This window comes from Rhamphochromis sp. 'chilingali' (assembly GCF_963969265.1).
Source record: "Rhamphochromis sp. 'chilingali' genome assembly, chromosome: 8".
NCBI classification, from domain to species: Eukaryota; Metazoa; Chordata; class Actinopteri; order Cichliformes; family Cichlidae; genus Rhamphochromis; species Rhamphochromis sp. 'chilingali'.
Window position 1 is genome coordinate 1,701,300 of NC_137935.1, and position 14,980 is coordinate 1,716,279.

The following is a 14,980-nucleotide window of genomic DNA, read 5'->3' on the forward strand; positions in this document are numbered from 1 at the left end:
AAGATGAACGTGTTGTGTAATCAGAGGATCATTTTGGAGTTTCTTGTCCAGAGTACATTCAAGTTCTCTGGTTTGGATTTGAGGGTGAAGTCTCGTCTGCGCTCTCCGTCTCTGAATGTGAAGGTGTTTGTATTTTGCTGATAGTCTGGTCCATTATCTCCCTTCTCTGCTCCCATAGCAGCTGTACAGAAGTCCTCGGTGGATGAGTTCACACAAGAAATGCCGGGACTCTGATTGATCTGGATCATTCGTGGATTGTGTGAACCAGCCGTTCTGTGTGCACTGTTCTGGATCACATGATCTTTTCTTAATAAAGACTCAACAAAAACTCACCTGGCTGTACGCATGTTTATTTCTGGGAGCATGGGGAGGGACTTACTGGTGAAGCCTCTAGTGGACATTAGTGGAACTGTAGCCTTTAGCACATGATCTAAAATCCTCAAGGGGTTGAAAAAGAGAAAAAATCAGTCACACTCAGAACTTCATTGTCATTTTCTTTTTATTAAGCACAGTTAAACTCGGGCAGGAAGAAGCACATCAGAACAGAATCAGTGAGCAGGACGGTTTCCACTGCAGCGCCACTCGGACGCTTAAACCTGTTTTTGGACTATTATTTTATTTTTTTCTCATTTCAAGTTTACAAACTTTAGATGTGTTACCGTCATAGATGGTATAAAACATGGACATAGTTTCCTGGTGAGGAAAATAAAGCTAATCCAGGAGAGTTAAACCTGCATTCTATCAAAAAGCCACCAGGTGGCGACTGCTGCAGTTGCAAAAAGACTTCCAGTGCTGTAGAAGCTTGACCTCTGTAAACACTTTGCTGCTGATGGACTCAGTCACTCATCTTGGGTCATATTGAACAGGAAGTCTGCTTTGCGACTAAGGTGTTGATGATGAAAATGCTAATCTCATGACTTTGAGATGACGTAACAGTAGCTTTGTCCACTGTTTACGGTCGCAGTAGAAATGTGCCGTTGCTGTGGAAACAGTCCTGCGGCACAACTCCGAGACAAACGTGCGAGGACGAAACTCGATTGGTGTTGGACGATTGCGAGGGCAGTCGAGGCAACAACGCCTCCAGTCAGGGTCCCAACAGCAGGAGGAGCCGGCGATGGTGCATTCAGGTGACACTCGGAAAACTGCAGCATTATTGTTTCCTAACACTAATCCTAATGAGGTTAAAATGTTCAAACTCTAACCTTTAATTTTTTTAATTATATATTAAATGCAAAGAATCAAAAAGATGAAAAAATTTATAAATGAAAAAACTCAAAACATCCAAATTATTCTTATTATAGTCAAAGTTGCTCGATTCTGATGATTTGATCTTTCTGAGATCAGGCTCTGATTTTATCCAAATACAAATTTTGAAGTTGTAACATATTTATTTCTTAATAAATCTGAAATCAAAGCTTCTCATTGGTGGAAACTAATAAGTATATTTAATCTCACACGTCAGGATATTTGTTGGTGCTGCTAATTCGAGATTTGCTCACATTACAGATTTCACCTTGATTAAATTCAGTATTTTAAAAAAGTTTTATTTACCTGTAAGTTTTACAGGTAAATAAAATGCTTGTTAAAACGAGTTGCCATGGAAGCAAATCGCAGGTGTTGTTGAAATCACTTCCTCTCTATGTGTGCCGACTTTACGGAGCTGCATTTGAACGCACCATCATTGAACAGTCATGCTTTGTGTTGGGCTGTCCAGGTGAAGTGAGGGTGTCAGGTTTGCTGTCCAGGTGAAGTGAGGGTGTCAGGTGGGCGTGTCCAGGTGAAGTGAGTGTGGGCGTGGTTCAGCAGGTGATTGGCGGTTTCATGCATCTGTAGAGATAAATGACCATTTTAGTGTTTTTACTGATACTTTTATGAAAATGAGTCACATGCAGTTCTGCACCTGTCCAGTGAGAGCGCTGTGGAGAGAGGGTGGGCTTTCAGACGGAGGGGATGTGGCCTACCCTCTGCCGTTTGGCAGACGACCCATCCCGATTCTGTCAATGGGCGGTGGATTGAGTCGTCGCCGTGGCGACTCCACCACCTTACTGCAGACAGAAGAACATGGAGGCGTTAGACTCATCCCTGCGTCTCAGGTGTTCTCAGGTATTCTCACAGGTGACTACCTCTGCTTGTCTGACCCTTGCTGCTTCGTTTCCATGGAGCTGATGGACAGGCGGTCCAGCGGGACGTTGTTGATGGGAAAGCTCCTCTTCCTCTTTGGCTCCATGACATCATTTTCCATCCTCATCAGGTGATCCGATTGGAGCAGTTTTGCTGTCAGCTCCTCCCCCACCTTCACACCTACAGGGCGGGACTGAGGGGCTGCATGAAATCTCAAAATGGGCTGGTCTACCTGCTGGATCAGATAAAGGCGTAACAAGTTTATCTACTGAAAATGAGGAGAGTATGAGAGGATGTGTGAAATTACCCGGGATAAGGCTTAGAGCTGAAGGTTTTGTACATGATATCCAAGGAAAGGAGTGTGAGTCTGATCCAGTGCTTCCTGTCCAGTTTTAAGGACTTCCTGTCCTTTAACACGTGAACCCGTATGCCTCCTGATTACTGGGAACTTTGGTCTGCTGATAAAAACGTAAATCAAGGGGATGCTGTGAAAAGCCTCCGACGCCGCCTCCATCTTTATTTTCAATGAGGGAGTCTCCGTATGGAAAACACTGAACTGTGTTTTTGTATGTTACGCCTCCACACTGAAGCCTGTCTCTCACGCCACGGCCCCGGCAGCGAGCGGTGTCTCACTTCCTGTCCGCCTGCTGCCTCAGATGACTCCGACAGATCTCGTGTCATCCAGACTAAACAGAAAAACGTTTCGGCTTTCCCTCCCCGCCGCCTCACGCCATCTGATATCAGCACCGAGCCCTCGAGGGAGGAGCTGCTTGTTTTGGCTCTCGTGATGGTGTGACGGGATCCTGCCTAATAAAAGTACTTATAAAGTTTACCTGAAGTACATGATGTAAAAGTACTTCCTCACAGGTTACATTAAAGCGCACAGAATGGAAGTATTTGAAAGAAAGTAAATGTCCTTTTCCCACTGGTGAAACACGAACGTCTGGTCCTCACAAAGATAGAAAGACATGCACGCGTGTGAGTGGATCAGTGCGAACTATGAACTGTGATGACGTTTATGCATTACGGGGACATTAGAGCACTGTGAGGACTTTTTGTACAGGGCTGCTGAAAATGGGTTTTAGGAGTCAAATGAGAGGGCTTGTGTGTGTGTGTGTGTGTGTGTGTGTGTGTGTGTGTGTGTGTGTGTGTGTGTGTGTGTGTGTGTGTGTGCGCACACTGACCCGAGCAGGTTGCGGTTGGACTCTGAGGCCGTCGACGCTGCAGCGGAGCAGAGTGAAGGACAGGAGGCCGGGGAGCAGCAAACAGAAGCAGAACTGCATCTGAAACGATCAGTCAGGTAAACGTAATGCTTCAATGAACTGGCATAAAGGACCTCAAAAACACAGAGTAATTACATTACTATCTAAGTTACAGTTTTACCTTTTCTCTTCTGCATAAGCATGTAATGAGTGGCTAAGCAACTTATGGCAGCTCCTGATAAACATGGCATTTACGATAAGTTTCAGTCCGGTTTTCGTCGATTTCACTCCACGGAGACAGCTCTTCTTAGGGTCTCAAGCGATATCTTGATGAATAATGATGCAGGAAAGTGCTCTGTTCTACTCATGTTGGACCTCACATCAGCTTTCGACACAGCTGACCATCACATCCTCATTGAAAGGCTGAAAAATTGGGTTGGTGTATCTGGAACTGCCTTGGAGTGGTTCTCCTCTTATCTCCATCCATCTTCTGTATAGTTTTCATATTTATATCCTGTTCATATCCTGTACATAGCTTGTACTCACTACAGCCTGTACATACTTATAGTTATAGAATATTCACAACATACTTCATACCGTGTACATTATAACATACCATAATAGACCCATTTCTGTAATATACTCACATATCTATATTATTACTAATATATATTGTAATATATCTATATCACTAAAGCACTTCTGGATGGATGCAAACTGCATTTCGTTGCCCTGTACCTGTGCATGTGCAATGACAATAAAGTTGAATTCTATTCTATTCTATTCTATCACCGATCCTTTTCTGTGGCGGTCTCCGATTTTAGGTCATCCTCTACCTCCCTTACTTATGGTGTCCCTCAAGGGTCAGTTTTGGGGCCTTTATTGTTTTTAATATATCTTCTCCCCCTCCGGCATATAATGGGCTCTTCTGAGGACATTTCTTATCACTGTTATGCTGATGATATTCAGTTGTATGTTTCTTTTAAGTCCCAGGATTTATCTAAGCTTCAGCGTCTGAATGATTGCTTAGATTTGATCAAACGTTGGATGGCTGCAAATTTCCTCCAACTCAACGTGGGGAAAACCGAAGTCCTCGTATGCGCCCTTGATAGGTTTCTATCGCAGATAGTGAAAGCCCTTGGTCCTCTCTCACTTTATGTTAAATCCTCTATCAGGAATTTAGGTGTTGAAATCTCTGGTTCGGTCTTGTTTTTATCATTTAAGAAATGTGGCTAAGCTGAGGCCGATTTTATCTCGCTCTGAACTGGAGATTGCTATACATGCATTTATGTTGTCATGCTTGGATTATTGTAATTTGCTGTTTATGTGTCTAAGCAAAGGTTCTCTGGATCGTCTGCAGGTTGTGCAAAACGCTGCAGCGAGGCTTTTGACAAAATCCTGCAAGTACTCATATGTGACACCGTTGTTATCTCAGTTACACTGGCTTCCTGTTACATTTAGAGTCAATTTTAAGATCCTGGTCTTGACCTACAGAGCTGTGCACGGACTGGCACCTGCCTACATCTTTGATCTGCTACAGCCCGATGTCCCCAGCAGGTCTTTGAGGTCATCTGATCAGGGCTTACTTGCTTTAAAAATACTAAGAGGAGGACTCAGGGTGACAGAGCTTTTGCCACTGTGGCCCCCAGACTGTGGACCTCTCCCCCAAACATTAAGAACTGTGGACTCAGTCGCTGTTTTTAAAAAGCAACTCAAAACTCACCTTTCTAAAACTGCTTTTGGTTAATTTTTTGCCTGTTTTATTTTCTCTTTTTAAATCTTTTTATGACTTGTAATCTTATGTGCAGCACTTTGTGATTCTGTCTTGAAAGGTGCTATATAAATAAAACATTTTTTATTTATTTATTTAAAACCAGCTCAGCTGCAGCGTTAACGTGATCGAAACATTCTCCTCCACATTTGAGCGTGAGTGATGTCATGGGCACATGTCCATCTTTTGTTTACAGAGTGTGGTTTTTCACAAAGACGTTAATGACGGCTCTGTGACATCAGCAGAAAGAGCTCAGTCTGACAGTTTCAGGCCCCCCAAACCGGGTCTGACCTCTCAGAGGAACCGAAGCGTCCTCACAACAATGGTTTTAAATACACACACATGAGGAGGGGGGCACTTTTAGCTCGGCTGATGGCTGTAAGTGTATTGTCCAGCAACATCGGCTAATTTTAGCATTTTCCATCCCTGCAAATAAACGCCTTTTTGACCGTCACATGCACACTCACTGACACTCCTGTACACACACTCACACACAGTGTCCCCTGCAAGCAGACACGCAGAAACAAACACTTGTTGTCGTGTTGCGTCACTCACATACATTCCTGACGATGCACAAAGGTTTGTGCACGCTCCTGTTCACACCTGCTGCTGATGCTGAGGAGCTGCAGCTCTCTCATTCATGCACGTGTGAGGACAAACACACACACACACACTCTTACACTGCAAATCCTTCCATTCACAAAAATCTGCTTGCAGCCCAGCAGCAGACTGAACATCAGCATCACATTTTTTAGACTTCCTCTGAGAAGAGAGTTCTCGTTCATCTCCAGGTCTTATTTTCAGTGCTAAACGCTGCTCGTGTGAAGATTTAAAGACATATTTCATTCATGTTCACCTGTCCAAGTCTCTGTTTTCTTAGCCAGAAATCATAAATGAGATCATGCACACACAAGGTTTTCAGTTTCACAGAAAGTTGGCAGAAAGAATCAAAGATGACAAAAAGAAGCAGCAAACAACTCACACACAGAAAACTGCGAGCAGAAAACTTCAACTCTGAAAGGAATTTAAATTTAAATAGAAAATGTTGGGAAGTGGCATTAATTTGCACCTGTGCACACCTGTGTCTCTCTCTCACACACACACACACACATGCATGTTTGTACCTTCAGTGTGGAGCTGATCTCTGCTGCGTTGCCTCGCTCTGTTTCTGTGTCTTCTTCTGGCTTCACACATCAAGTTTTATTGCAGCTGCCTGGGAATCTCCTATCCAATCAGCAGCCTCTGCTCCAGTGGCATCACTTCCTGTTCTTCTTTTCCACCATCATGTGTGTAAGATGTCATCATTAGGTCCATTACCTGTTAATGAAAGCTCCTGGGAGCAATCACGCCTCCCTCCGTCCTCCCCGCTCTCAGTTTCCTCCTGAAGGTCAGTTTTTAAAATAAACACATTCAGACTCGTCTCTGTTCTCCAACTGCACCATCCGTGTGCTCCGATCGCACTCCACACGAGACATCAGATCTCTCCCAGAGAAACATTAAATGTCTGCAACCTGAGTGGGTCTGCAGGTTCACCGAGACAGACTTTGGAAGTGCAAGAAACAGAAAGCAAACACGAGAATGGGCCGCCAATGAAACTGTGCATAAAGTTAACCACTGCTGCAAAACAATGGCAAAAAGAGACAAAACTCCCACCAAGACACACAAAGCGAAGTCAAAAGATGTAGCAAGGCAACAACAAAATGAGCACAAAGATGCAAACAAAGAGAAAATGACAACAAATGTCAAAGACATGAATAGTTACTAAATAACAATAAAAAGTAACAACAGAGATGCAAAAATAAGAAAAAAAGATACAAATAGTTTTGAAACCAAACAATTTGTAGTTCTTTTGCATCACAAATAACAACAAAGAAACACAAAGTGATACAAAAAACAACAAAACCCAAACTTCTGTCAGACTCTTTGATGAGTAACAGAAACAAGCTGCTGCCACACTGACTGATGCAGTTATGTTTACAGTATAAAGAGAAGCCATCTTGGACAGGAAGTGGCTGCAGAAGTAGAGCCAATCACATTCCTCTGCTGGCGTGCAGTTTCGTGACAGGAGTATCGTGTCAAAGTTAGGATGAGGTCATACGGCGACATGTTTTTCTGTCCTGCCGTGAACTCGAAGTTGATCCCCATCTTCTTTGTGTTTCTGTTGCTATGGCGACAGGGCTCTCTCCCACTTATCCTCTCGGGATCGTACGACCTCCGTTCCACCCATCCGTCCGTTCGGGATGGAGAATTTGGTCATTGAGAAAACACACCTGGGTTAATAACGGTAATGACACTCCAGCTAATATGCTAATAATAAGCCCACCATCCCCCAACCAATCACCCTTTAATTAGTCCACGGCCTTCTCTGCTCGAGGTGATGTCATCTTAGCACTCGTTTTTTTCTTCCTGTTGCCCTTTCAGCAGCACACACAAGTCTAAATACAGGAGCCTGTAAGTCTGCAGTGCTGTGAATAACTGAGCCCACAGAACCTGCTTAAGCACCAATAACCTGAAATAAAAGTAAAGTGTGGCTCTATGTGTCTGTTGCATTATGGTTGAGGACTTCTGGTCCACTCGTCTTCACAGTGTTGCTTCAGTTCATTGACATGTGCAGCATTTATCCATGCATAGCTCTCTGAGCTCTGCAGCGCTTTTCTTTTTCAGCCGTTCTGTTGGAGATCTGTTGCTGTGCTTGGATCATTGTCCTGTTCATGGTCAGAGCTTTAGCTGTGGGACAGACAGGCTCACACTGGTATACAGAGGAGTTCATGGTCCACTTAGGGACTGTGAGGTGCCTGAAATGTTGGTTTTGTGCTTTATGGATTTACAAAAGAGGCTCTATCTCTAACCGTGCCGTCATGAACTTTAACCTTTAACATGCTAACTGAGACCTGTATAGTACGAGATGGAGCTTTTGGGTTTGGTAGGGTGACTTTGCTGAGACCACTGGTGGGAAGATTGTGGAATTGTGTTATCACACCTAAATCCACCCGAGGTGGTTTTAATTCCTATAGAAGCAGTGAAGGTGTTCTTAGTTTTCCACAGGACTGCACAGAGTCCCATCTTCTGTGGCGGTTCTGTGAAGTCAAACCAGGTCCAATACCAAACTGGATCTGAATGAGCAGACGCTGTAACCAATTTTATTTTCTTTAAATTATTGAATGAAAAACAAATAGTCACAAAATTGTGTTATGAGCCAGTTAAAACAAAAGTTAACTATGATTTTCTAGCAATGACGTTATGGTTAGCCAAGCTAGCCGGCTAACCTTAATGTTTTCTGTTTCCGTCTAAGCCTGTGAGAGATTTAGTTTCTGTCCTCATGTGCAGTTTGTCTTGGAGTCTGTGTTGTGCTGGGAGAACAGCGTCTGGTGTTTAGTGGTGTTATGGCCCTTTAACACAGGCAGTAGCATACGCTGTGCTAACTGCTAGCTTCATTGTTTGTGTGATTTTTTTATCGCCCACTAATAAGACACAACCCCTGTCTAAACTACACACTTTGCCTACCTAAATACAAGAAGCTACTTTACTGTCTAAACAAACCTGGCATGCTCAAGTTTGTCTAAACATGTTTGCTACATGCCTGAAAAGGCCTTTAGCATCCAACTCTATTTCTACGCTAAAGTTAGCTAGCATTTCTTGGAGTGTTTCAAGTGTGACTCCATCACAGTGGATCTGTGTCGCAGTTATTTTACTGATTTTGTGGTGTGATGTCCGAGTGCTGGTTATTTGAATGCTCATATAACTTATTGTCGGTTGAGCTGCTGTTCTTGTACGTTACGTGGAAACAGTTAGGCGCTGTCAGCTGATTCACTTGGCTGAACAGGAATCAGGAGCGGTTAAACTAACAGGAACATTTAAAGGTGAGAAATAAGTGACGCTTCAGGTGAGTCATTGTTTGCCCTTTTTGGACCGTTCATCAGTAACGTCACCCTGGCAACAGAGACAACACAGTTACCTGCAGCAAGGGTCAGGGAGCGGGCTTGTGGAGCCAACATGGCTGACGAAACGCCTGGGCAAAGCAGCATCATGCCAAGAATTCAGTTGTCACAAATGTAATTAAAAAGGTTATTAGCAAATCAGGTCAGCTGACGTATTCAAAGCCTGACTCGCGATGGTGACGCCACATCAAAGCTTCAGAGCCTGCAGCGGCTCTGAAGCTCTTTCGTTTGTTCACAATCAGCTGTTGAAATCTGTCCATCAAAGCAGCAGCCTGACAATGTCCACTAGAGTCCGTCCCCATACACACCCATGTAAAAAATATTTAAAATGTTCAAACTTTACAGCAGAAATTACCTGAGTAAACACACACTTATTGTGTTTTTTTTTAAATAACTCAGCCATGTGGAGTCTTAAAGGTAGAAGATGGATGCTGAACAACACAAGGACCTCCAAAAAGTTGATTCTGTTCATCTGGACGTAGCGTTTTGTGGGAGAAACGTTTTGTCACTCATCCAAGTGACTTCTTCAGTCTCAGCTGACCGCAGGTTTCAATCTCATAAACAGAACATTTGCATAATGACTGAAACCAGCCCACTGGAGGAACAATGGGCTGGGAGGTCAGTTCCTTAATCTTAATTATGCAAATTCTCATGACCATTGATCAACAACCACTGACCAAAACCATCAAAGCCCACAACAACGTTTCTTACACTCAATTACTGCTTTGTATGAGTAGCTTTGTATGATTCACAAATCAAAATAATCATTACTTTATAGAATCATATAACAGTCCTCTCAGTTCATCCTCTGTCTCAAATGAGCAGTTTTAGCTAGTCTTTAAGGTAATGCTCTTCTGATTGGATGCCCCTCATAAACTAAAAGCTTGGTGGGTGGAGCTTCAGTGCCCACCGGCCATATTAGGGATGTGACCTCTATATGACATCAGCGATAAACTGACTGTTTACAGCCGTCTGAGCTCTTTATTAGAAACTTTGGCCATGTGGAACATGAGCAGGAGATGTTTATAACAGGAAACAAGGAGAAGCAGAACAGGCCCATGGTCACATGTCTGATGAACCTTTGCAGGTTTAAGTGTTTCGACTGCTGATGTGGTGGTGTAGCTAAGAGCAGCTCCTGGATTGGTAAACTCCTGTGATGAGAGTTTTGTGTGTCTTTGTTTTGGTGTCTGACTACCTTCAGACCTCCCGATAACCTTCAGAGCAGATCCACACAGAGCCGCGGCTCAGCTTTCACTGTGAGAGCTGACTGAGTAAACAGTGAGATCCAGGAAAGCCGGAGGCGTGAGACCGAGGACGGCAGGGAATATCCAGGGGGAATCCTACCGGCTTGATTTGGCCCAGAGAAGCTTCACTCACAAGATCTGAGTCATCCGATCCATGAATCATCAGCTGGAGCTTTACGCCGTTACCGCAGAGTCAGCAGGACGGCGGACCGACGGGACAGAAAATCCTGCAGGGAGACAAATGAGCAACACTTTCTTTTCCGCTCCGAGAACTCTAATCTCCTTTAAGGGGACAGTTGGCGAAGCACAGACTCAGCTCTGCTTTTTTATGGAGGGAAGTGAGAGCAGCCACCGGTGCCTGAATAACAGCTGAAGGTTGCAGGATATTTACCAAGCTTGGGCTAAAGACGGGAGGACTTGGCACAGAGCTGGGAAACACAAAAGTTCAAGTACAAAAACGAGTCTAAGTTTCAAAAGCTGAAGAGCTCAGCAGACGTGTCTCAAACAGCAGTCCAAAAACAAAACAGTGCTTAGCCAGTGAACAAACCCGGATAATCTTAAAATGAGCAAAATTCACAAAATGAATAGAACAGAAGGCCTTTGTTAATGTACAGGTGAACGATGCAATGTGAAGCATCTCTCGGAGCGGTGCAGACATCATGAATCCATATGAATGGAAATAAGAGTTAACATGAGTTAAAATACACGCACATGTATCTCGTAGTCTCTAGTAGTACTGCAGTGTTTAGAGTTTGGACCAAAGTTTTTCTGTCGTCTGAAGGTTTCGGTACGAGAGCTCTCAGAGAGACTTTCCTGTGTTCGCAGAGCGAGGGTCGTTTTTATACAGCAAGCCTGTTTAACCAGATGAGTCGCCCCCTGCTGGCTGTTAAAAGAAGGCACCTTTGTGTTAGCTTCACTTTGGCATCTTTTATACTGTCTCTGTTTGCAAAGAAGAAAACATTGTTCACATTATTGCAATAAAGAAGTTACAGGCACCTCTGAATAACTGAGTCCAGTCTTGATTGAAAGGAAGTTTCAAAATAAAAGTCACGCTGATGTTGAAGCAAGGGACAACGCAGGCGTGTCAAAAGCTGCAGTTCCTCTAATGTCCACTTGAGGCTCCGACAGTGAGTCTGTCCTCATTAAAACTTTACAGCAGGAATAATCACGTTTACGGCCTGGTACAAAAACAGCCACGGTCTCGCTGTGTATTAAGTTTGATAACTAGGGGGCGTGGCTATGTCCACCTTTAATGATCAAGTGAGCAGTGAGTTATTTTTATACAGCTGGACTTCTTTTTGAAGCACAGAAGCCATGAAAATAAAGTAAAAAAATAAAGTAAAGTGCACAGTAGCAGCTGCGGCGATGTTAACCTGCACTCGTGAGAAAAAACTTAAAATAAACACGAGGCCGGTGGGGAAGTTTGTCTGAGGCCAGGCAAGCCGAGAATCTGATCCGCTGACAGAGGTTTGTTGCTGTTTGACGGACGACAGGTCTCAGGTTTGATTCCTGCTAACGACCGTGCACGTCTCCTCGGACGGCCCTTTGTTACCTGATGCGGCCAACAGACGGAAACAAACATAGTGACGTCTCAGCAGACAGAGGAGCGCTTGTTTTGTGCGTCTGTGGCAACGACAGCTGCAGGGACGAGCTGGTGGAAAAGAACAAATTAATTTAACACACAGCCGGTGGGCGGGTGTGGTGGGGTGGGGGTGGTGTTCCCAGTTTCCAGTATCTCTGACCTGCTGGAGCTCCCTCACACTCCCGTTGAAAGTGTTCCAGTCATGACTTTGCGGTTGTGACCTGGACTCGACCCGTCCCACACAGCAGACCTGCGAAAGCCATCAGCTGCTCTCGGTCTCACCGACAGCAACACGGCTGCGACTAAAGGGACGAAACCGCCAAGCGGATGGTTACAGCTCCCCACAGAGCCCACACATAAACGCTCTCTTATTTACACAGTGTTCACGCTTCCTTACGGCCTTAATGACAACTCACTAATAATTCTGACTATGATTAATGTGCCTGAAAGACAACATCGGCTCATATATCAGAATATCGGCTCTGATCCTTCGGACTCACCAAGCTGTTGGTGTTTAACTTTAAATCTTTAATTTAATTTGTGTCCCGTTTATTATTTTAGGTTTTGATCTTCCTGTTCAGCTCCAACTCGCCGGACCACCACGCTCCCAAGGCATGCTGGGAAAGCAGCAGAGGTCTGTTTTCTTTGTGCTGATTGGCTGGCTGCTTGCCTTTGTTTTTATACCGACTAATGAGCCAATCACACGGCTCACTGACACACGCGGGGTGACAAGCGTGATGAGAAGCAGCTGGTGAAGAAGCAGTACCTCAAGTGTGTGCCTGTCCTCCAGGTGGCGCCAGAGGAGGCGCTCGGGGTCGTTCATCGTGTCCTTCAGGACTGAAGAAGATGCTGTGAATTACTTTTATTGTCATCTGTCGTTTATCTTTGCTTTCTACATCATTGTGGAGCCCTTAGTGCACAGTGAGGATTAAATGATGTAAGATGGTTCATTTTGTGGTTGTTTTTTGTGATTTCTCAACTGTTTATTATAATTTTTTGTCTCTTTGTGATGTTTTTGGTTCTTTTATGTCTCTGTGGGATTTGATTGGCTGATGCTGCATCAGTTTGTTTTCATTTTCTGCCCTTTGGACCATTTTCTATGTGTTTGCAGATATTTTAAACCACTTTGTGGCGATTTTGATGCTGCTTTTGGTTGTTTTGTGTGTTTGTTTGTGTTTGTGGGTATTTTGTGTCAGTTTGTGCACACTGAAGCTGACATTCTGACTCTGTGCGTGTTTCCAACCCGGCAGAGGCTGAGGTGAAACAAAAACTGTGGTCAGTCAGAAGGAGGAAACACTTTAGTGTAAAAGGCTCCTCCAGTGTTAACCCGTCACCCCACAGCTGTAGTTCCTCCTGTGGCCACAAGGTGGAGGTATATTAAAGCAGCTTTTATGTCTCTCGGTTGTTTCATAGCATCTTCTGTCTTTTTTCTCTAATTTTATATTATTTGACGTCATTTTGGCGCTTTTGCTTCTGCTTTTGTCACTTCTGGTCATCCTTTAAAGTTTTGTGATTTCACATCATTTTACGGTCTTTTCGTGTGTGTAATTACATCTGTTTTTGGACAGTTTTTGGAGGTAATTTCACGTGACTTTGTGTCCATTTCACTTTTGTCTTGGGGGAATTTCATCGCTCTTTGAGGTCATTTTGTTATTTTGTGTCCACATGTTGCATCTTTTTGGCCAACTGTTTGTCATCTCACATCATGTTCTGACCTGAAGTGACATTTATGACATTTACAATAAAGGACCTTTATGTATTTATTGTTGTGCAATTTTACATCAGTTTGTGGCTTTTGATTTCTTTTTGTTTGTTCTGATCGTGATTTTGTTGTTTTTTCATCACATTTTAATAACTGCATTGAAAGTTTTGACATGCTTTTGTAATTTTACATCCTTTGTGCACATTGTTATGTTTGGTTTGTGTTGTTTTTGTCAAGGTTTTTTGTTTAATTGTTGTGTTAATTAAAAAAACAAAAGATCCCTGAAGAAGAAACATAGATGTAAAAACTTTCTGGTTTGTGTTGAATGAAACTTTGATGCTCAGTGTGAGCTGAATCCCTGCAGTGTGTCTCAGGTGCAGACCCTCGCTGTCTCCAGGTGAGTGTGCTGTACTTCTGTCTCTCGGTGTCTTCGCCGTCTGCTCTGATTATGAAGCTGCTAAAATCTTGTTTTTTTTTATCTGAAGTTCACTGAGTTTGTGTTTTTTACATAAAATGATTCTTTGAAGCACAAAAGCTTTGATTTGATTAACTTGGGTTCACTGACCCTTTAAGTGATGCAACTTTTTGAGTCTCTCTTTGAACCCTAATTGGCTGCTGCAGAGTGAAGGAGGTAAACAACAAGTAAACAGTGTGTGTGTGTGTGTGTGTGTGTGTGTGTGTGTGTGTGTGTGTGTGTGTGTTTTATTGGCAGGTACCTGAGGACCTGATTGATGCCAGCGGCCCCCCGCGACAGCAAAACTGTGGCAGCAGCGCTCTGATTGGTGGGCTCTTCCCTGGTCTGTGCGTGCTCATTGGGGACGCTCTGGCCTGTGTCCATCGCTACAGTGTGAACACACACACAGACACACACACACACACACACATATCTGTCTGCCCTTCTGAGGACCGACACTGAAGGCTGATGAACTCCTAACAAATATTTACACAAATCTCTGATTTTTAAACCAGTTTTAAAAATGTTTCAAAGAAAAACTTCTTTCTAAATGTTCTTCTAAATATATGTTTTGAGTAATGCTTTCAAAACCTTCCTTCCTTCGTTTCCTTGTTTCTTTTTGTCTTTTTCTTTCCTTCCTTCCTTCCATCCTTTCTCTGCTCCTTCGTCCCTTGAGTCCTGTCTTCTTTTTGTAAATGACACTCTGTGAGGTGGGGAAGCTGTTTTATGGTGACTCTGTCGTGACTGCAGGTTTCAGACGTTTGCTCTACATTTCCGACCAGGAAGTTTCATCCATCTTTTATATACAGTCTGTGATGATGACATCATCCTCCTTGTGGCGTTCGTAGATGTCGTTCAGTCGCTGCTCCATTTTTAAAGTCTGCACGTTTGTGTTCTTTGAACGCTGCAGCCACGCGTCCTCTCACACCAGCTGTTACGTATCACCAAACTCCACCCACCTCCAGT

The 14,980-nt window shown here is 43.7% G+C and overlaps 1 protein-coding gene across 4 annotated transcripts; it reads right to left on the reverse strand.

Annotated features, from left to right (window-relative positions):
* Nucleotides 1-565: 565 nt before the first annotated feature.
* On the reverse strand, nucleotides 566-12,466 carry ostn (osteocrin). Of its 4 annotated transcripts, none has more exons than XR_013972419.1 (5): nucleotides 6,219-12,466; nucleotides 3,306-3,404; nucleotides 2,124-2,353; nucleotides 1,901-2,045; nucleotides 566-1,827 (listed from the first exon to the last, which is right to left on the reverse strand). XR_013972419.1 is itself a non-coding variant. In XM_080888791.1 (4 exons), exons 2-4 carry the CDS (start codon nucleotides 3,402-3,404, stop codon nucleotides 1,958-1,960), a joined length of 420 nt encoding a protein of 139 aa, XP_080744917.1. In that variant the 5' UTR covers nucleotides 6,219-12,466; the 3' UTR covers nucleotides 1,861-1,957. The 4 variants fall into 4 exon arrangements, 1 of the variants encoding a protein (XP_080744917.1); XR_013972420.1 differs by having other exon boundaries at nucleotides 2,139-2,356; XR_013972421.1 differs by having other exon boundaries at nucleotides 2,124-2,356.
* Nucleotides 12,467-14,980: the final 2,514 nt, after the last annotated feature.

Bases quoted from the DNA above. Each gene is read 5' to 3' on its own strand.
- ostn (XM_080888791.1), bottom strand. From the start codon at position 3,404: ATGCAGTTCTGCTTCTGTTTGCTGCTCCCCGGCCTCCTGTCCTTCACT. The intron at 2,357-3,305 runs GTCAGTGTGCGC...TATCTGATCCAG, and splicing joins TCCAACCGCAACCTGCTCGG to CAGGTAGACCAGCCCATTTT. The intron at 2,046-2,123 runs GTAGTCACCTGT...TTCTGTCTGCAG, and splicing joins CAAGGGTCAGACAAGCAGAG to TAAGGTGGTGGAGTCGCCAC.